Source organism: Ptychodera flava (genome assembly GCF_041260155.1).
Source record: "Ptychodera flava strain L36383 chromosome 3 unlocalized genomic scaffold, AS_Pfla_20210202 Scaffold_25__1_contigs__length_14229661_pilon, whole genome shotgun sequence".
Taxonomy (NCBI): domain Eukaryota; kingdom Metazoa; phylum Hemichordata; class Enteropneusta; family Ptychoderidae; genus Ptychodera; species Ptychodera flava.
Genome location: NW_027248279.1, coordinates 9,759,564 through 9,780,730, shown reverse-complemented (window position 1 = coordinate 9,780,730; position 21,167 = coordinate 9,759,564). Strand labels below are relative to the sequence as shown.

The following is a 21,167-nucleotide window of genomic DNA, read 5'->3' as shown; positions in this document are numbered from 1 at the left end:
AAATATGATTTAGCTAAGTACTAAGTTAATCTTTAAAGTCTCAGGTGGTCGGCCATATCTTCAATGGCGGATTTCTACAGGTAAATCTCATAATATTAGAAAAGTCAAAAATAAATTGTAGGTTATACATGATTTTAATGTCAAAAATGCCTTGAAAAGATGAACACATGATTTAGATTACCTGTTCATGAACAACAACTTCCCAACACAGTGATCTTCTAAATACTATCAACACAAATCTTACCACTATCTCTCTTGGTGAGTAGATTTTACCCACAATGCATCTCAATACCATGTCCTTTGTCGACATGTCCCCTCCAGCACAAGACAAAGGCTATTAAAGGTAGCAAGAGTTCAGTCAGAAGTGAACAATGATGTCGAAAGATAAAGGTTGAGACAATCGTACCAAAGTGTGAAATGACACTACATGGAAGTTCATGAGGTGTACAATTCAGCGTCCTTTGAAAATTATGAACTCAAAAGACACACATCAAATTAAGTTGTCCCACTGTGACCTTAGATCAGGTGACCTGGTAAAATAGGCCATAAACACAAGCAATGTGTATGGACTTTGTCCGAACACTGCCACAGAATAGTTTCACCACACTGTCGCCTTGTGGTCGGACATATTGGTTTTCACAACCACAGGATACTTCAAACGGTGCGAAGGAATATATTATTTTCAATTAACAGACACCAACGCCACCAGAGCACTGCAATTTCTTCACTGTGAGGTTCTGCGATCAGGTGTCTTCGGACGACTAAAGTCACGAGTAAGGTAGGGGTCACTGAAAGGCTTCCTAGCAAAGAGGAAGTATAAATCGGCCTCTAGCTAGAAAAATGTTGCCGTGTATGCCATAGTAGATTGTTTCGGTTGTAATATACATAATGCTAATCAAGTTGAATTTTACAAAACGGTTCGTAACAGTAACGATCAAAAATTCATTTACTAAAACTATGACTCATACGCCAATCAATTGAAAAGATCTTGACCTTCCTAACAGCTTAGGACGAACCCTAGCGTTGCAATTGTCTAACAAAGGAACTTATGACATCCAAATAATTTTCTGATAATATTCTCAAAACACAGATCATTTCAACTAAAACTGATGAATTCAAGCGTACTCTCGAAAGCTATAAATCAAAGTTTTATCTCAGCTACATTATAAAGACTAACAAAAGGTTATCTCCAGTGACCTCTCCGTGAACACTTATTTTTGCGTGAGAGTCGGTTATTCATTTGTTCAGCATGACGGTTGTAGTTTCGGCACTGTTATGTCGACGGTCAGGTATCGGTGGAGTAACCTTGTATTGTAAATTTACGACGTGCCTTAATCAGTAGACAATTACAAAAACAAAAGATTTCTAGAAATCATGAAGTACATTTGTGGTTTTTATTTAATCCCAATTTATCTTGCCAAAAATTCATTTCAAAATTTTTAGTCTATATGTTATTTTGTAGGACCTGTGTAAGTATTGTTCAGTTATAAGCTTATACCTTGTCTGAAGATTATTGGTTAGGCTTCATTTTCGGTGATAGTGTTTAACGATTGCACAGAATAAATGTCATTAAGATGCTTCAGGTTTACATAACAGGAACGACGACACGGGTAGTCTAAATAACCAGTGACAATGTTATAGTAAACGGATGAATGTTATCGTTGCTACAATCTATTATTGCAGCAAGATCACATAACGGAAAGAAATAGTTTGCTCGAATACCCTACTAATGAAATCATAAAATAAAGACCTTGGCTAGATTGAATAAAACGAAAAATACAATATCCATAAAAAATATGATTTTCTTAAAGCTAAGATCGAGGGTTGAATGATCACCACTAGATGTTATGCCTTTTCTCCTCAATTACATGCAAGTAAACCCTATTTAAAATTTGGTATACTATGTACATTCGTGTTCTTTTATGAGATTCATCGTAAGCTCACAGATTACTGGAATTTTGATGTGTGTTACAGCTGAATTAAATTGAGTTTGACCACCGTCCCTCCATCCGTGGAGGGACGGTGGTTTGACCGAGATTTTCAATAAATTGAGACTTCATAAATTTTCATTGATTAAAAGAGAGCAATACCATTAAGACTTAGTCTTTATGAATCGTATGTTGAACTGAAACTGTCGGTTGTAACCTTATAGTAGCCAAGACCCGCAAACTAAAGATACCTATTGATTATACAGGTCCTTGCTTGTCGAATACAACATCTTTTCCTTGCAAGAATTTCTGTTTACAATAACATTTTTTCGTTTCTTCATTTTTCTAGTTTCATAGGTTTCTATAAATACTAGTAGTATATCAGTTCCTGTCCTTAGTATCCCATTGTCAGCAGGTTTTGAACTATGACCCGATAGATACCTACTTCGAATACACGATTGGAACTAATTCGGGTAATTGGATAGTGAACTAATGTCGGTTTATGTATGCTCATCTGCGTTTCTCTCTAAGCCATGCATGCCCACTTGTTTTTATGAGAAATATATGAGTAATATTGCAACATTCAGCTATAGAACACAAAACACATTTGAGAAATTTGAAAAAATATAGAGATCCGACTCTTCCAGATTAGTTCCAATCCTGTTGGCAATGCCCTGCATCAAGCCATGAATACATATAGAATATGGTAGCTACTCTGTCATTAAATAATAAAAAAGGTTATCGAATGTGATCTTTATATTCATGGAACAGCTATGTTTCCATGATCTGCAGCCTCGCATTTTGAATCATGACTTTCCTATTTTTCACCATATGAAGCTTTCAATGGCGTTGCTAATGTTATCTACAGTACATTAACCTATGAGGGCAGTATTAAAACATATTTACATTGTCTACATATTTACATTGTATTTAGAAGGAAAAATATTTTTCTTAACTGAAATGTAATGATTTAAATGTAATAATGGAGCATCCATAGTATATGTATCATGGTTTCCAATTGAATATGGTCCTCCTAAGCTTATTTATAGCTAGCTTCGAAAATAAATATTAACACTGTCAAGTACTGTACTTGAAGACTAAAACTCTAGGTGATTATGACACACTCTCTTGAACAGGTCAGAGATAATACGAACCTTTGTGCTGTTCCAGGAAGGTTTTGACACATAATTTTTCAAAGCGTTACTACTCAGTAGAGTAGCAGCAATACTACAAGAAGAATGAGTGACACAGCATCGAGTAGAAACGATAGGAAGCGGGATGCGAACAGTGGAGAAGGTAAACATGTTATGTCGATAGACTGCAACATGAGTTTCAAGATCTTTTAGTGATAGATAAAACTGTAACACTGATTAAGAGAACCAGCATTTCGGAAAACATCAACTATAGCAGACTTGTTCGAAATTCAATCCCAACTGTACTTTATTTGACTCATTCGAGTAAAATATCATATGAACTTCTCTTATACAGGAAGGATTTAAAACCATATGATGACTCATGTGCTGTAATCTTCTGTATCTTTGATTTGTTCAGATGACGTACAACAAGTTGACGAAATTAGTCCTGAGAGCTCTAATCAAGCAACGGAGACAACAACACTTCTCCGGAATGGTAAGTGTTGTTCTTGTACTGATTGTCTGTATTTACAAACATGCAAGATGTAGCATTTCGGTGCTTTAATGCATGCAAAATGCCGTTTAACAATATTTCATAGTTTAACAAGTCGAGATAAGTGTTAAACCCTACCTAGATCAAACTTTGCATTAACATATTTTAGAATAAATAACTAAAGAGCTAGTTGGTAAGATTCCACGTACTCCTTGAATTTTCAAGGAAGAAAACGGCTATGCCTTATAAATCTGTTTAAAACACATTCTGACTAGCAAAATTGAATGAACATCATGTTTCCTTCAGCTTTATGAGTTAGGCTGTGTTCACAAAAAACGGTTGGGGGGCTGGAGGAATTCAGGGGAATTCGAAAATTTTGGGGGTAGTGGAGGAGGACTTGAAAATTTTGCTCTACCTGCAAGGGGGGGATATGAAAGTTTTGTGGTTCCCTTTTATGTTTTACTTTTTCCAAATCTAAGATTTGTAGGTAATTCATTGAAAAATGAATACCACTGGCATAGAATTATTGTAATGTTGGTAATAATTTAACAACATCTAGAACCCCTTTTGTCAGATTTCATGACTTGTATCTCGAAAAAATCTAAACATGTATGATTTGTCGTAAAAAACGAACTTGAGCCCTAGTAACAGGCAGAAGCTGCAACAGTTGATAACTTTTGCGATATTTCTATGCAATATATCAACTGCAGTTTCTTTCTGTCTTCCTACTATATCAACTGCAGTTTCTTTCTGTCTTCCTACAGCATGCTCAAATACACAATGTTCAGTTTCTCGACAAAGTCTGTATATATATAAATATGTATTAGGTGATAGTTTAATTAGAGTCCAGACTGACAGTCAATTGTCAGTGATACAAATGCATGGTATACATACACAGGCTGTGATAGCAAGCTGAATACTGAACAATTCAACATGCTGAGGGAGTAGAACAAGAACGCAGTTGTATAAACTGAACAAAAATATTGTCAAAATTATCAAAGTTAATACAGTTACTGCCTATGGGCAGTTTCACTATCAGATACTGCCCTGCTACTGAGTTGTCACTGTTACTGCATATACCTGAGCAGTGACAGAGATAGCTCTGACTCTGATGTACATGGTAGTTGAAGAAGAGTTTCGGTCAATGACGCTCATGACAGTAAAAACATACTTGTACACAAGATCAGGCCAGAGAGCTACACATGGAAGAACACATGGAAATTTTTGAATTCTGGCTTATGAGAATAACCAAATAGTAAAGAAAAAAGATGGGGTCACCATGCTTGATTTTCTAAATTTTCACATTGTTGTCATAAAAATAATACAAAATCTAAACTTTGAACAGCAAAGACTAAATGAAAACATTTGTGACTAAATGAAATTTTTATTTTCAACCAAATTTGCCATTATTACACCCTAAATTTCAGAGATTAAAACATTTATCTGATGGAATATTTTAACCTTCAAGTATTGTCAACTTTGAGTAGCACCTACTTTCTCATGATCGTCATTTTGTGTGCTCTTCGGCAGAAGCAACTGTCCTGGCCAGAGTTGGATAAACTCAAGTTGGCTTAGAATCTAAAAACTTCACTGATACGTTTAAAAATGCAATAGGAATATGACTATACAAAGGGCTAATAACGGGTAGTGTTGAACGCCTGTGAGCGGAACAGTGCAATACGTGTTAATGTTTTCTGCGCGCACATCCTTTACAAATTATATATATATATATGGGCTTGTGATAGTTGGGGTGGCCTTGAAAAATTTTGATCATATTGAGAGGGGCATTTAAAAAATTTTTAGTAATACAGGGGGATCTGAAAAAAAAAAGATTCCAATCTCGATTCCTCCAGCCCCCATCGTTATTTGTGAACACAGCCTTACCAATGATGATCGGCATCATTAGCAGAATTCTTAAAATATGGTACTCTAACAAATGCATTTATAAAGACTGTGCAAATTAAAAACGCTTGACATGGAACTACTTTTGAGTTCATTACTATGTTTTTTATGAGAAATATCCCCATTTCCAAATCCATCAAAACTTAATCAGCGGGTTGACACTAAATACACAAGCTAAACTATGCAAGAAAGCAATTGACTTACATGTTTCCAATAAGAGTTCATTGAAATATATCCGGCCCTTCTATACTTTAATCCCTCATATTGAAGACTCATTAAATATTCAAATTACCCGCGGTGACTATTCTTTTAATAACATTGCAATGCTTCATTTCAAATATACGAATATATTTTCAAGTAAGAATGTAGTTGACATGAAATTGCTTATTGTCTTTTACTATTGTATTGATCCATTATCGTAAATAGTCAAATGTCATCATCTTTCGTTCCCACATGAACCCCTCACATGAACTTCCATATGAAAACAGTCATAGCCTTGTGCGGTCAATATCTGAAGCAAAATTCTTCTGAGTGTGATCTGATACAATCATTTTAGAATGTCTGAACTCTTGACACATGGTGTATGCACATCAATATAAATAAAGTTTGCAACACTATTTACATTTTATTTTGATGTTACAAGTACAAAGCAAGATTTTTATACCAAATTCAATTTCCATCCTATTAGCAATTCTTTCGATGTCGGGCAATAGGCTGATAGAAACACTACGAGCAGTATGACTGATTGAAAGATCCGTCGCTCGAGGGAGGATAGAGGGCGCCCTCGAGCAACGGATCTTTCAGTCCATACAGCATTGCATGTACCTGGGTACGATTACAAAAGTAAAATGCATTGCATTGTAATCTGTGTGAGTAAAATAATCATAAGGTTTGTAAAACTCCGTCCTAAAATTTTTTGTGAACTTTGTGTTGAAGGTCGAGTATTGCCAGTGTTTATTATTTATTGCGTGGCAAATTATGTTTATGCACCTGATCAAAAAATATATCTAACCTTACCCCATTCACAATGTTTTCTGTCCACAGGAAACAAAGAACATGGAAACAATTGTAGGAGATTACTCTGTTGCTGTTTTCCATGGTGCTACGAAAAAGAAGCAAATGATGGTCCTGAGGAAAGACCAATTGCTACAGGTAATTAATAATATCGATGGATTCACGTCATCTTTATGCTATAAAACTAGTTTTTTCTTGCATACTATCATTTGGAAACGAATTTCAGTCCTCTTTGAAATACATTTTTTCATTATTTCAACCAGTAGGGATCATCAGTTTAACCATACAAATGGTTTTCTGAACACCAAGCAATTTTTTTTAAAACCTGCAAATACCTTGACATAGTTTAAAGATGAAGTTTAGTAGTTGTCATGAAAAAGGCTAAATGTGACAAATTTTCCCAAATGTAGGACACTTCATTATATGTATATTTCCATTACCAAACTAATAGGCAACTGCGAAGAAAATATCACCACTAACTATGGGAAAATCAACTAAACAGAAGTTTCAGCACTATTGATCAAGGCTCCTCTTTGTGAAATTAAAAATTAAAAATATAAATCAGACAATTTGTCGCAGATGGTTCCAAATAAATACAATTAAAGGGACAAAGTTTATCTTTTGACTTGATACCAAGAAAAGATATAAAGTGCATAAAGTTATTCAGTGTACAAAAATGTCAATAATATCCCTTTGTTCAATTCAAATAGCTGATTTTTACAGTGACCTGTGTACGAATATGATATTTTCTTATTTTGACTTGCTTTCCAATGACTATAAATATTGTAACATACAATGCAAGTGAAAGCTGCTATCAATATGTATATGAAAGACACTGCAGAATTAAAATCTGAGGAAACCTGCATAAGGTCCACCTTTATATATCTAATAGTGTGCATTCCCAGCTATGCATGGTGAATTTCATGCTATGAGCTAGAAATTTTGTAAAGATAGTTAAATCATTAATTGAATGTTAACTATTGTGTGGTTTCAACCAGAGTTGAGCTTCACAGTGAACAAGTATTTCAACACGTTTCATGATGGACTAACTTTCATATCAAACAGAGTTCATGAAAAGTTCAAAAGGACCAACTTTTTTCCTTTATTACTTGCAGTTTTTGAACTTTTTTAATTTTTTGACTTTTTCATAATTTCTGAATGTATTTGCATATTTTATGATCAAACTATTTAGTTGAACATAATCCCTTCTTCATCTGATTAGCCAATTTAACATGTAACACTGTAGTGATGTATTTTCTGAATTTTGCAGGAGAGTTTTGCACGAGTTTTTACACAGCATCCATTTAAATTATACACCTACCCACCTACTCATATTCACATATAATTTCATGTATACAGTAAATATTTTTGTGCCCTTGATAAATTATAAGTTCTCTCATGCATAGGTATATCACCCTCTGCACAATCCTATAATCCATCGCAAAAAGATGTAGAAGTGAAACCAAGCAATTCTCCGCCAATGATTACAGAACGACAGGATGGCTCTGCCATATCGGATGATAGTATGTCCTCTGTTGGTTTTACAGCTGAAATCCAAGCTACAGTGCCTCCCTATGGTGAGTGTTTAAAAAGGTTTGGCTAATTTCTGGATTGATTTGAATGGAAGCAGTGTAAGTAAAACAGTTGAGATAAAGAAGGGACCACAGGAATATGCCAGAAGTATAGCGAAGGGATGGGAATAAAAATAGTCAGCATCATGTTTGTCTACTTTTCGAACAATATTTTGTACAAATGACATTTTTGCAAATATGCTTGTCAGTAATTGCATCGCTGATTTGAAAAAAAAAATACTATGCTCAAGTAAAACCATTAATCAATTGACTTGTAGGGCTGCATTGTCTATTTAGCTAAAAATGCAATGAAGCACTAAAATTAATTAATGTTTACAATGAAAATTCCGTCAAAAATATTTAAAGTTTAAAAGCACCCAAAATAATTTAAGAAAAAGGACGACCTTTTTGTAAGGTCTTTGTACACACTTGCCCGTAATAGTCGCGCCAGCGGCTTACTGACTAAGCATGCGCGTATTCATAATATACTATGCGAGTAACCGGAAGTGTACCCTTCTTTCGTGGGCGCCGCCATGTTTTTTTGAGTGCTCGTAAATAAACAAATTCGAAACGTGCTCTCTATTATTTTATAACATGCCATTAATAAAATATATCTTTTTTATTAGCGAGTAATTATTATTATCCACCCTGTCGCTGATACAAAATTTCTTATCACGCCTAAAAATTAAAAGAAGAGAGAAAACTGTCGTGCATATGAACGAGAACATTCGCAAAGAATGCTGGGATTGAATCTTAGAAAGGCGCCCTCTGTGTCAATAACTATGTGCAAAATTTACCCGTTTTTAGAAGTAACGATGGTTTTCAGCTTACAATATCGGAAGTTGGGCGGTACAGTTACTATTGCAAAGTTAATGATGGCACAATACGTCTCTTGTTAAACACAATAGATAGTAATCATGGTAAAAATTGCAAATTTATGTCAAACTTTTTTACACATAACAGAAAATCTATACCTACAGGGTCTGACATCGTGTACGTGAACTGTCATCAGAGGGTAAACCGGTCATACTTGTACAAACGTATATAGAAAGTAACAATTAATTCTATTTTATCCTTTATGATTACTAATCATGAATCGATACAAATAACATTTTTAATCTCAACCCCTGGCGCGACACCAAGGGCTGAGCCCTATATAATATTATTAAGAATCCAAGGCCAAATAGTTTGTGATGAAAGTGAGAAAAAAACTGTACATTGTTAATGACAGAAGTGATAGTAGCTTTTTAAAGGTACTTAAGATGCTGTTTTTTCCTTCACATAAGATCTTGTCTTTCTTGATCATTTCAAAAGATATCATTGGTGAATTTTGTTCATGATGAGCTGATTTTACATCTGATAGTAATATATTGTTACCATTTCTTGCTGGTTCAGCAGATAATATCGAAAAAGAAAGAATCGTATGTCAAGCAACATCATCAATTGACCCAGAGTTGAACACTCAAGAAAAGTTTAATGAAACAGGGCTTGCAACTGCAGAAGCTGGAAATCTGCAAGAATGCCGTAACAGTAAGTCGTTTCCAAAGAAGTCCAAAAAAACAAAACAAATATATTACTGTGATAGCATTTTGTAATGAGAATTGCTAAGTTTCTGCTCAATCAGACTTGTCTAAACAAGCAACCTAGCGGCTGATATAACTCCCCTGTGTTTATGTAGAGAATAACTATTTTTGACACATGTTGATGAAGAAGGTGGAAATCATTGATAGCTCAATGCAGTGGCCAGAAAAAAGTGGCTAAAATAGCTGCAAAAATACACAATTGAAGATTTCATCATACTTGCATATATCACATCGGATCATCCCTGAGAACATGTCAACCAAAGCTATCTGATGAGTAATTTTTGAGAATAACATTTTCTGACCAAAAATGGCAACAATTGCCCCCAAAAATAAAAATTGCAGATTTCATCATAATTTCAAAAGATCAAATTTAGTTCATCTATAGAAACCTGTATACCAAATTTCTAAGCTGTTAGACCAGTACTTTTTGAGAAACACATTTTTTGACCAAAAATGGAAAAAATTGCCCCAAAAATTCAAAATTGCAAATTTCATCATAATTTCAATAAATATCATTTAGTTCATCTATAGAAACCTGTATACCAAATTTCAAAGCTATCAGATGAGTAGTTTTGGAAATACACATTTTTGACCAAAAATGGCAAAAATTGCCCAAAAAAATACAAAATTACAGATTTCATCAGAAATTAAATATATATTACTTAGCTCATCTGTAGAAACCTGTATACCAAATGTCAAAGCTATCAGACCAGTACTTTTTGAGAAACACAGTTTTTGACCAAAATGGAAAAAATTGCCCCAAAATTAAAAAATTGCAGATTTCATCAGAATTTCAATAAATATCATTAAGGTGATCTGCAGGAACCTGTATATCAAATTGTAGAGCTATCAGATGAGTAGTTTTGGAAATACACATTTTTTGACCAAAAATGGCAAAAATTGCCCAAAAATACAAAATTGCAGATTTCATCATAATTTCAATAAATATCATTTAGTTTATCTGTAGGAACCTGTATACCAAATTTCAAAGCTATCAGATGAGTAGTTTTGGAAATACACATTTTTTGACCAAAAATGGCAAAAATTGCCCCCAAAATACAAAATTACAGATTTCATCAGAAATTCAATATATATATTACTTAGTTCATCTATAGAAACCTGTATACCAAATTTCAAAACTATCAGACCAGTACTTTTGGAGAAATACATTTTTTGACCAAAAATGGCAAAAATTGCCTTAAAAATGCAAATTTGCATATTTCTGCACAATTTGAACAAATCTGAAATAGATCATGCCTAGGGACATATGTACCAAATATCAAAGCTATCTGACTGGTAATTTCGAAGAAGAAGATTTTTAAAGATTTTTTTACCAAAAATGACAAAAATTGCCTTAAAAATACAAATATGCAAATTTCACCACAATTTGAACAAATCTGTCTGAAGTCACCCTAAGTAAACTGCATATCAAATTTCAAAGCAATCAGACAAGCGGTTTCAGAGAAGAAGATTTTTTTACCAAAAACACCAAAAAATGCCCCAAAATACAAATATGCAAATTTCACCACGATTTGAACAAACTTAAGTGAGGTCACCCCAAGTGAGCTGCATATAAAATTTCAAAGCAATTGGACTTGCGGTTTCAGAGGAGAAGGCAATTGTTGACGGACGACGACGGAAAATCAACCTATTTGATAAGCTCCGCGTCGCTGACAGCGGAGCTAATAAAACGGATAGTTTATCATAATCATATTTTGCATCTACACAACAAATATCAGACCTGTAAATACTGACAGTAAAGTCTTTAGTAGTTAAAAATTCGATAAAAATTCGATAATTATGCAAATTGGAAAATCATTGAAATGGTACTGCTAAATGTCATTGCATTCTACCACAGCACTACGAGATCAACATATCTACAAGTTTTATCAAATTTGCTGCTGCAGTATTTCTGGACAAATCACTCTCATTATGAGTGTTTACTCAAATTAGCAATTAACTGACATGACACTCTACATGTATTTGAACACTGGTACAGCACTGGAAGATATATATATATATATATATATATATATATATATATATATATATATATATATATATATATATATATAATATACACACATACTAGCTGTGGAAACGCAGCTATCTGTTGGCAGGGTAGCGTGCGTCGCTATGCGGGTCATCAAAAGGTCAACCCCGCCACGGATAGCTGCCGGCCAACTGGCAGTGAAAATGGGTCTATTACGACGACACAACTTATGTCGGAACTTTGAACGGCAAAATAAACCAAAGTGAGTGTAATTCAGTAAAATGACCTATACCTGCCTGAACTCTGATTATTGCTCATTCCCTAACTCCTTTTGTGAACAAAATCTCTGGTTCGTTTACGTAATTCGGCTGATTTTCCAAGGAGTACTCAAGATTTTTACTCTGACCGGCCGTCACGCTATTCACGTTCGAACGCGCGACGTCCTTATTAGCATATCAATAGAAGTCAAAGTACGCTGCTGGAGTGAAAATCTTGAGTACTCCTTGGAAAATCAGCCGAATTACGTAAACGAACCAGAGACTAAATTTGTTCACAAAACTGAGGAGTTAGGGAATGAGTAATAATCAGAGTTCAGGCAGGTATAGGTCATTCACTTTGGTTTATTTTGCCGTTCAAAGTTTTGACATAAGTTGTGTCATCGTAATAAACCCATTTTCACTGCCAGTTGGCCCACAGCCATCCGTGGTGGTGTTGACCTCAGCTTTTGATGACCCGCATAGCGATGCACGCTACCCGCCAACAGATAGGTGCGTTTCCACAGCTACATACATACATACATACATAAAATCTCTCTAGAAACAGAGTGTTTTTCAAAAATCACTTACCTGCAAACAATCAGGATAAACAAGATTGGGTCAATTCTCATTAATCTTCAAACCAAATGTAAAATTTCATAACTTACTACTGCAAAAACAGTTTCAGAGATCTTGAACAAAAATGTACACACGGAAGTGGTCATCATTTGAATGAATTTGAAAACTTCCTAGTAGCAATGGAGTTAGTGAACGTTTCCCCTGATTCAAGATGATATTATCACTTCGGATTGCCAAGCTATATTTTAGAGCTAATTTGTCATTTTCTAATTGTTTGAACTCCCTTGCAAGCTTAGATCTTTTGTACTCATTTTCTGAAAAGTGTATGATAAAAAAGCGCCCTACGCTAGACATACTGACATGCTAACATCATACGTGTGTATGAAAATCGACATTAGGATTTATTATTATTATTATATTTATTATTATTACAATTGTTGAAAATGCACTACACGTATGTATCAGCGCATTGTACATAGCTAGATAAAATATTTTAAAACCACACAAGAAAATTAAAACAGAAAATTACACATAAAGTTCATTTACCTGTTGTCTGCCTAGTGATCTTCTACAATCAACAAATTACTTTGTTTATCAGTGTAAGATCATTCAGCACCCTATCTGGGCCTAATAATTACCTACTGAATTGCCCAGGGCCATATTGGGCTATATGGAATATTGAATTATAAATGTTCTCAAAATTTCTTATTAACTAAAGTGGGGTCTTTAAACCCACGTGTAAGTTGAAAAAATCAGTTTTTCCCCTGTATGCTGACAATTCTGTGTTTGTGATATCTTTAATTAGCATTTACATCAATCAATAATTTTGAAGCATTATAATAGTCACTTTATAAAAAGAGTTGCAATATTTAGTTAAATCACTGCACAATCTAAATTTGATGAAATACCAAATACAAATGTCTTGGCAAATGGATTACGTCCATGATTGCTCAATATAACGTGTTCTTTGCCTGTAGGTTCTCACCAAAATGACACATCCTCAACAAATATGACAACAGGATTGAATCCACTGAGCAAATATCTCGGCAGTTTGGCAAACAAGATCGGAAAACGTAAGAGTGTATCATTTGGTTTACCAATGCAGTCAAGCTATGCTCTTTTGATAAATATTCATGCACATATGATTAATTATAACAATCAAGCAAGACATCCCTTCATAGTACCTGAATGGTGTGCAATATCCAGTGTTGCTGGGTAAATGATGCATGAGGATTTTGAGTATGCGATAAGTGCAAAATAATTTTACATTTGTTCTATTTCTAATTACAAAGACATTTCCCCCTTTTTGATGCTCATCTTTAATGAAAAAAATACCGTCAATGACACTGGGCTCACATTTGTTTCAATGAGGCAGGCCAGAGTGAGTATACTTTACTAAGCTTAACCCCTGGAAACATGCATACTAAGTTTCAAAGCACTCAAATGAACAATTTCAGAGAAAATGATTTCTATGACCAAAAATAGGGAAAATTGCCCCAAAAATGCAAATATGAAAATTTCACCATAATTTGAAGACACTCAACTAAGTATGCCTCTAGGTACATGCATACCAAGTTTCAATGCAATCAGAATAGGTAATTCAGCCAAAATCATTTTTTTTTCCCTACAATGCAAAAATTTGCCCCAAAAAACACCAAAACAAAAATTTTTCCACAATTTTTACACATCTGACAGAAGACTACCGTAGAATCAAGAGTATGAAGTTTCAAAGCAATCGAACAGATACTTTGGGAGAAAATGATTTTTTGACCAAAATGGGAAAAAATTGCCCCCCCCCCCCAAAAACACGAATATGAACATTTCACCACAAATTGAACAAATCTGAAAGAAAACAACCCTAGAATCATGCATATTAAATTTCAAGGCAATAGGACAAGAGCTTTCCGAGAAGATTTTATGACCAAAAACGGAAAAATTGCCCCAAAAATTCATCTATCAAAATTTCACCCCAATTTGAAAAAATTAAATAAAAGTCACTATAAAGAACCTGCATACCAAGTTTCACATAATTCGGCCTGTGGTTACAGAGTTTTAGCAATTTGCAGGATTTTCCCTTTTTACCTCATTAGCATATTTTTGAAACTTACATGTTCATTGGAACAAAGTCACATCTCCACTCCTGGGTGCGTACGTACGTACACCAAATACTAAGATGGTAGGTGCTGCGGTTTAGGAGTTTTTGATATGGACGGACATACATCCGCACATACTAACATACATATATACAGACATAGAGACGCCGCCGACCTACCATATAAGCTCTCTTTGGTATATATACATATACCAAATGTGAGCTAAAAATCAGCATAACATTGTTAATTCTGCCATTACTGATGGCAAGTACTCAGTAAAGTGTAATTGTTACATATATTCATATTGTCCTTGCTCCCATCTTATGATCAGGAACAAACGATTCAGTAATAGCCAGCTAGTTTTGGAGACTCCAAAAACCTTCACTAATGGTAAAGTCTCTATCAGCTTTACTGTCTTATCATATAATTTCCATTTCTATTAATGTTGCTTTCAAATGTACAGGTTCAAGCACCTTATTCGTGATTTTTGACAGTGAATTTCATTTGACAAGATAATATGTCAAATACAAGAGCTAATACTCAACAACGTTTCTTTCTTACATTTATAACCAGATGATCTTCATGTTATACTCTTTCATGCTGAGAATCTTGACCATCGACCAATCCATAAACGAGAAAGGGAGAACATTAAAGACCCGCTCAGCTTGTTTGCTAAACTTCAAGAAGCTGGCCATATAAATGAGAATCACTGTAACGTCTTGGTGCATCTTCTGCAAGCAGCATACCTTGACATGTTGGCGATTGAGGTCAGCGTCAGATATGAATTGGGATTTGATGAAGATGTCGATGATAATGATCTTAAGGAAATGGTCAATAAGAAACTTAGACAATTAGAACAAGCAAAAGGTAATTCTTTAAGTTTTCAACAAGTTTACACAAGTATAAATCATTCTGTTCATGAAATTATAGAAAGGGAGAACTAACAATTGAATATCTAAAAATTCCCAGCACTATGACACACAATCCATATCAAGTAACTTGAATATGCATTAGTTCAGATCAGATGGCAGGACAGAGTCAAAATCATCACATATTGATATAAATCAATTAACAATTTATTTTACATTCTCAAAGAAATCGTTATGTCACATAGTTGTGTTACACAAGATTTGTAACCATGTTGGTTAGTAATTGTAATTTTATTATGTTGGAGTGGCTTGCTGTCTTTGGAAGGTAGTCCATTCACATTCACAAACGCCTCTGCAGGGTGGTGAAAGAATTGATGGGGACCTGAAAATATCGAGGGTATTTTGGGGGGTAATTTAAAGGATTTGAGGACTTAAAGGGGGACCAAACAAAACTGTCCCTCCATTGATATGAAATATATGTTGGGTTGTTAATAATGCTAATTTTGAGTGGTTTTGTTTTGTGTATCCACTGCAGTGTCTTGTTCTACTCCCTGAAGCATGACGAAAAGTCAAACACAGCCATATAGGTACAGTCAACATTGTTATTGTATGAAATTGAATTCGGGTCCAGACTAGAATTTATTGATCATCAATAACAATGATTATGGTTTGCCAAACAGGATTTTCTTGTTCTTGCATGCTGTGGGGAGTATAACAAGAAGCTACCGGTACAGTCGATATGGAACAAAACCTTACGTGATCATGATGGGCCAATAGCTGTAATATATATTTACCTAGTACATGTACATTTGCAGTTTGGCTTGTAATTGTACAGAGAGCACTATTATTATCACAAAACTTAGTACAGCGTAAAATTATATTTAACAACTATTTAAGTTATATACGGTACATATATATATTTTCATATTACAGATATAGCACGTTTTGTCCTCAAAAATAGAATATTTTGCCTGTAGATTGCCATAGAAGTGAAATAATTTTAGGCGAAATTCCAATATCATTCATGTATTTGTTGTCCACATCTGAACTTTCAAATGACCTATTTGAATCAAGTATGTTTGTTTCAATTGTCAAACATATTTGCCTAATAAACTCTGATGTATTATTGACATTTTGTGAGAAAGTTGGATTTAAATGTATTGCCATGCGAGTTTGTTAGGGGGCATTTGAAAAAATTTGAGAATTTGTTTTGAATCACACCCCACCCCCACCACCACTGCCACCACAACCAACTCAAGAGGTGTTTGAGAATACAGCCTAACAGCCTCATCTATTCTTTGGTCGACTGCCTTTTCTTAAGTCTGATCAGCTTCCTTTAGTGATTTCCTAACAAATTTGTTAGCACAAAGGCCTACAACAATTCAATAAGGAATCATTTCTTCCTGTAGGATGCCATTTTTACAAAGCTAAGCAGTCCATACAGTGTTGTTACAGAGCTGTTCTTGGATTTACCAAATTGTTGAATATTGCATGCTAAAAATACACTTGCCAATCGAGTAGTCTCCAAACTTATTCCAAAACACAGAAATTTTTGTTATGTTCTTATCAGTGAGTCCAAACCCAGCAGAATTTCATCTGCTTTGTTTTGTTTCAGTTATTTCAAGGAATTTGTTTATCATGTGAGACCTACATGAATATCCTTTTTCAACACAATTGAACTGGTGCAGAAGTGATCAAAATGTGAGAGCCATTTTGGCCTTCCACTTTGTGAGGAAAATTGAAAGTGTCTGTTGCCTGGAATTGAAATGCTGCCAATTCCAACATTTCATTTCTGACACCATTTTAACTTAGCAGTCAGATGAGGATAGCAATCAGCCACTGTAAATCTCAACCTTATAAGCACTCTGGCAGTGCCATGCTTGTTGACATCCATTAATGGGGCTTTTGAGCTAAACCTTCTCATAGAGGCAATACAGCCACAAATAACACATATTTCTTTTGCAGGCTGGTCAGGACAATCCCCACTACGACCTGACGGCTCTCCTCCTCAGAAAGAGATCCCATGTAAAACTTGTCAAAGTCATTTCAAAGAAAGAGAAGAAGAGTTAGAAAGGAAATATGAAAAAACCAAATCTGAATCAAAGCATTACCTCTTTATTGTATTACAAGAAAGAAACAATGCAGAAAAGCAAAATGCAAAAGAACATGACCATTGTGACAAAGAACAAGAAAAACTCAGAATAGCACTTGCAAAATCAGAGTCTGATTTAAAACAAGTACAAGACAAGCTAGAATTAGCTAAGCAAGAGAGGACAAGGCTAGAAAGACAAAATGAAATGACGAGAAAAGAAGTAGAAAGAGTTCAAGATTTTCATAAGAAAGAAAAGGAAAGCCTGGAAAATGCTAAATCTAACTCAGAGTCAATATCACAACAAATACAGGATCAGCTAGACAGAGTCATTCAAGAGCGGACAAGATTAGAAACACGGCTTTACAGAGACTAAACAAGAAGCAGCTAAAGTTCAAGATTTGCAAACAGAAAATGAAACATTCAAAATAACACAAACAAAATTAGAGATAGATGTAAAACAGGTGGAGGAAAAGCTAAGCATGATTGTGGAAGAAAGAAATATACTAATTCAACAACTTCAAAAAAAAGAAGACGTAGAAAAGAAACTTACGGAAGCTTGCACAAAATCCAAGTCAGATTTAAAACAAGTACAAGACAAGTTAGATAAAGCCATTCAAGAAAGGGGAACTCTAGAAAGGAAACTGGAAATGGCCAAAAAAGAAGTCGAAAAAGTTCAAGATTTTCACAACAAAGAAACAGAAAGGCTGAAAAATGCTAAATCTAAATCAGAGTCAGTTTCACAACAAATACAGAGTAAGCTAGAAAGAGTCATTGAGGAGAGGACAAGACTAGAAAAGCAGCTTGCAGAGATTAAACAAGAAGTAGCAAAAGTTCCAGATTTGCAAAAAGAAAATGAAAAAATTAAGATTGCACACGATAAATTTGAGGACGACATAAAACAGATGGATGAAAAGTTAGGCAGGATAATGCAAGAGAAAATTATACTGGAACAGCGACTTGAAAATACAGAAAAAGAACTGGTATGTGTTCAGGATCTGTACAAGGAAGCAAAAGAAAAGGGTGAGAAGTTAATTGCCAAAGGTAAGTTTGAATGAAAAGAAGACAAGTGTAAATAGTCATAGAAGAGTCATAGAGTCTTGCTTGATATTCAATGTTCAGTTCTATAGAATAAAATGTGAAAATTCAGTAGCAGAACAATAAACGTGAGTGATGAACATGGAGGGAAATATAGAATAGCATGAAAGAGAATATAAATTATTGAATTAAGTCACTCTTTTGCATTTATTTATGAATTAAAAAATAGTCCATATCTGTTGAGTCTTAAAATAAGTTAAAGACAATTAAAATGTGATAAAATAGGCATAATTCTGCCACCTCTGAATAACAACACAATTGTTTTGTTGCAGAGAAGAGAGGTTCAAAAGTTGAGGCAAAACCCATTGGTGGTACAAAATACATTGGTGAAAAGGAAAAAGTGACAGATCGTAACACAGGTGAGAGTTGAATATGTCATGGCAGGTGGTGGTTAGGTTATCATCAAATACAATTTTTCTGTAATGTATTGAAAAGACCGCTTTCAACTATTGAAATGAAATTTTTCTATTGAACTATTCTATTGAAATTTCTTAAAACCAAATTGGAAAATATGGGAGCTAAATTACCATAATTTGTCAAACTGTGTTGTTTCTGTTTGATTATTAAACGGTAGATGACCTGTGAGTCATATTTAATAGTCTTCAGTCATTAAATGTTAGTAGTTTTCCTCACAGAGAAATGACTACTTTGTTGTGTACAGGATTTCTACATTATAAAAAGACTGTTTTAAAATGACAAACCACATACTTGATATATTGTTCGTAAACAGTTTATTATGCAACATTTATCTTGTATGGAAACTGTGTGCATCCAAAAATAGGGTGATAAAATGCTATATTGTAATGAGTTATGAGTTTGTACAGGACATTATTCAACTCATTTTACTTTCCTCCATTAAAAATCAATTTTGTTACAGCACAGTAAAAATGCCAGCTCTTAAACTGAAGACAAACAAACAACAGATGTATATGTAATACGATATTCCACTGTTTGAACACATCAGCTCAGATACCCTGATCAATATTACAATGGTTACTAACCTAAGGTAGAATACATAAAGGTTTGTCCTAATTAAGTCTCAGAGATGAAGTTGCAACACCTTCAGTTGTCAGGTCTTGTTGTTGTTTCTCTGATCTCAAAGATAAACATCATTCTTTGGTCAACACGGCATGAAAGAAAATAAAGAAGATGAGTTTATTGATTATGCTGAAGGAATTGCAATTCTCAGAACATTAATGCAATTGAGCCACCTAAGTAAGCCATAAAAGTCTAAGGTGGTCGACCATATTTTCAATAAACAGAATTACTACAGGCAAAACACATAAGACTACAGAAGCCAAAGTAAAATTTTAGCTATAATATGTAGGAATTTCATATCAGAATGCCTTACAACTTGCATAAGCTTGGCTACTTTCAATAACAAACAGAACTTTTTGTCATGATTACATCAGTGATAAAAGTATTTATTAGATCGCTAACTCAAAATCTTGCTATGGTGAGAAATTGTCTATTTACCCAAAATGAACTGCAATATTATGTAGTTTGCCCCTTAATATGAGACAAAAAGCTATTTAAGGTAACAAGAATTGATATTTTAATCTGTTTTAGAGCCCCCTCCCAATACTTTCAAAAATATTTCAAATCCCACCCCTCAATATCATGAAAATATTTAAATCCCCCTACTCCTATATTGCTAAACATCTATTACGCCAATAACATCAAATTAAAATTTTGACATTTTAAAGGTATACAGTCACCTGTAATCTAAATATGCCCATATATGGTCAAAGGGTGTTCCTTTGTATTCAAAATACCCATATGAGGGTGCTGTTTTTAAAAAGTGGTCACCCGCTTAAAAAACTGTGATCGGTTAGATTATCCCTTTCCATGGTAACTCTGGCAAAATTGGAAAAGGTGACAGTGTACCATTAATTTTTGTTCTTATCATGTCCTAATGTTCAGAATTCAGCTTCTAAACAGCCCCAGTGTATTGCACATCTGTATCATAATACAGGTTATGTTGACAAGTTGAATATTGTGTTTCAGCATGCTGTGTGGAGAATCTAGAAACTGTATATGATGCAATGAATAGATATATATTGAAAAATATATTTTGAAAATACTTTTTTAGATTCCTTTATGAGTCATGAAGTTCCATAAAATGCTTCCCAAAATTGTTTTTAAGCAAATTACCATTTGGTTTTACCCAGAGCAAACTGTTCAAATCCACCACTAATATCCCAGAAACTTTAAAATGCCCATTAGAATTGCTTCAGCCTCCCCCACTACCCATTATTTGTCAATGCTGCCTAACTAGATGCAGTGAAACAATCAGATTGCTTCATCTTATCGTAATATGATACATACATCTGACAAGTTGATAATAATCCAGCTCTCTGCCAGCATTACTAGATGTGTCTCAGTAATAAAGTTGTTATATTTCCAGCAATCAGGCCTTTACACATCTTGATACACATTTCTCTGATCTGAATGGCATTCTTCAGGCTTTGGTCAACTTGGAGGGAGAGAAAAAATAAAGAAGACAAGTTTCACATTTATGGATGGCATTCAATAATTAGTTGTGAACATGGATAAAAAATTTAACCG

The 21,167-nt window shown here is 34.3% G+C and overlaps 2 protein-coding genes across 2 annotated transcripts; both read left to right on the top strand.

The window, feature by feature from the left end:
- The first annotated feature begins 587 nt into the window (after positions 1–587).
- On the top strand, positions 588–18,545 carry LOC139125462 (uveal autoantigen with coiled-coil domains and ankyrin repeats protein-like). The gene is made up of 9 exons (XM_070691541.1): positions 588–778; positions 3,099–3,224; positions 3,480–3,557; positions 6,501–6,608; positions 7,877–8,047; positions 9,440–9,571; positions 13,428–13,523; positions 15,117–15,410; positions 17,378–18,545. Exons 2-9 carry the CDS (start codon positions 3,167–3,169, stop codon positions 17,875–17,877), a joined length of 1,437 nt encoding a protein of 478 aa, XP_070547642.1. The 5' UTR covers positions 588–778; positions 3,099–3,166; the 3' UTR covers positions 17,878–18,545.
- LOC139125406 (tropomyosin beta chain-like) lies at positions 17,984–19,577 on the top strand. Its single transcript, XM_070691492.1, has 3 exons — positions 17,984–18,545; positions 18,872–18,958; positions 19,564–19,577. The coding sequence occupies exons 1-3, from the start codon at positions 17,984–17,986 to the stop codon at positions 19,575–19,577; spliced, it is 663 nt and encodes a 220-aa protein (XP_070547593.1).
- Positions 19,578–21,167: the final 1,590 nt, after the last annotated feature.

Coding starts and splice junctions, on each gene's coding strand:
- LOC139125406 (XM_070691492.1), top strand. CDS start 17,984: ATGATTGTGGAAGAAAGAAATATACTAATTCAACAACTTCAAAAAAAA. Junction 18,546..18,871: donor TGAGAAGTTAATTGCCAAAG/GTAAGTTTGAAT, acceptor GTTTTGTTGCAG/AGAAGAGAGGTTCAAAAGTT.
- LOC139125462 (XM_070691541.1), top strand. CDS start 3,167: ATGAGTGACACAGCATCGAGTAGAAACGATAGGAAGCGGGATGCGAAC. Junction 3,225..3,479: donor GGATGCGAACAGTGGAGAAG/GTAAACATGTTA, acceptor TGATTTGTTCAG/ATGACGTACAACAAGTTGAC. Junction 6,609..7,876: donor GGAAAGACCAATTGCTACAG/GTAATTAATAAT, acceptor TCTCATGCATAG/GTATATCACCCTCTGCACAA.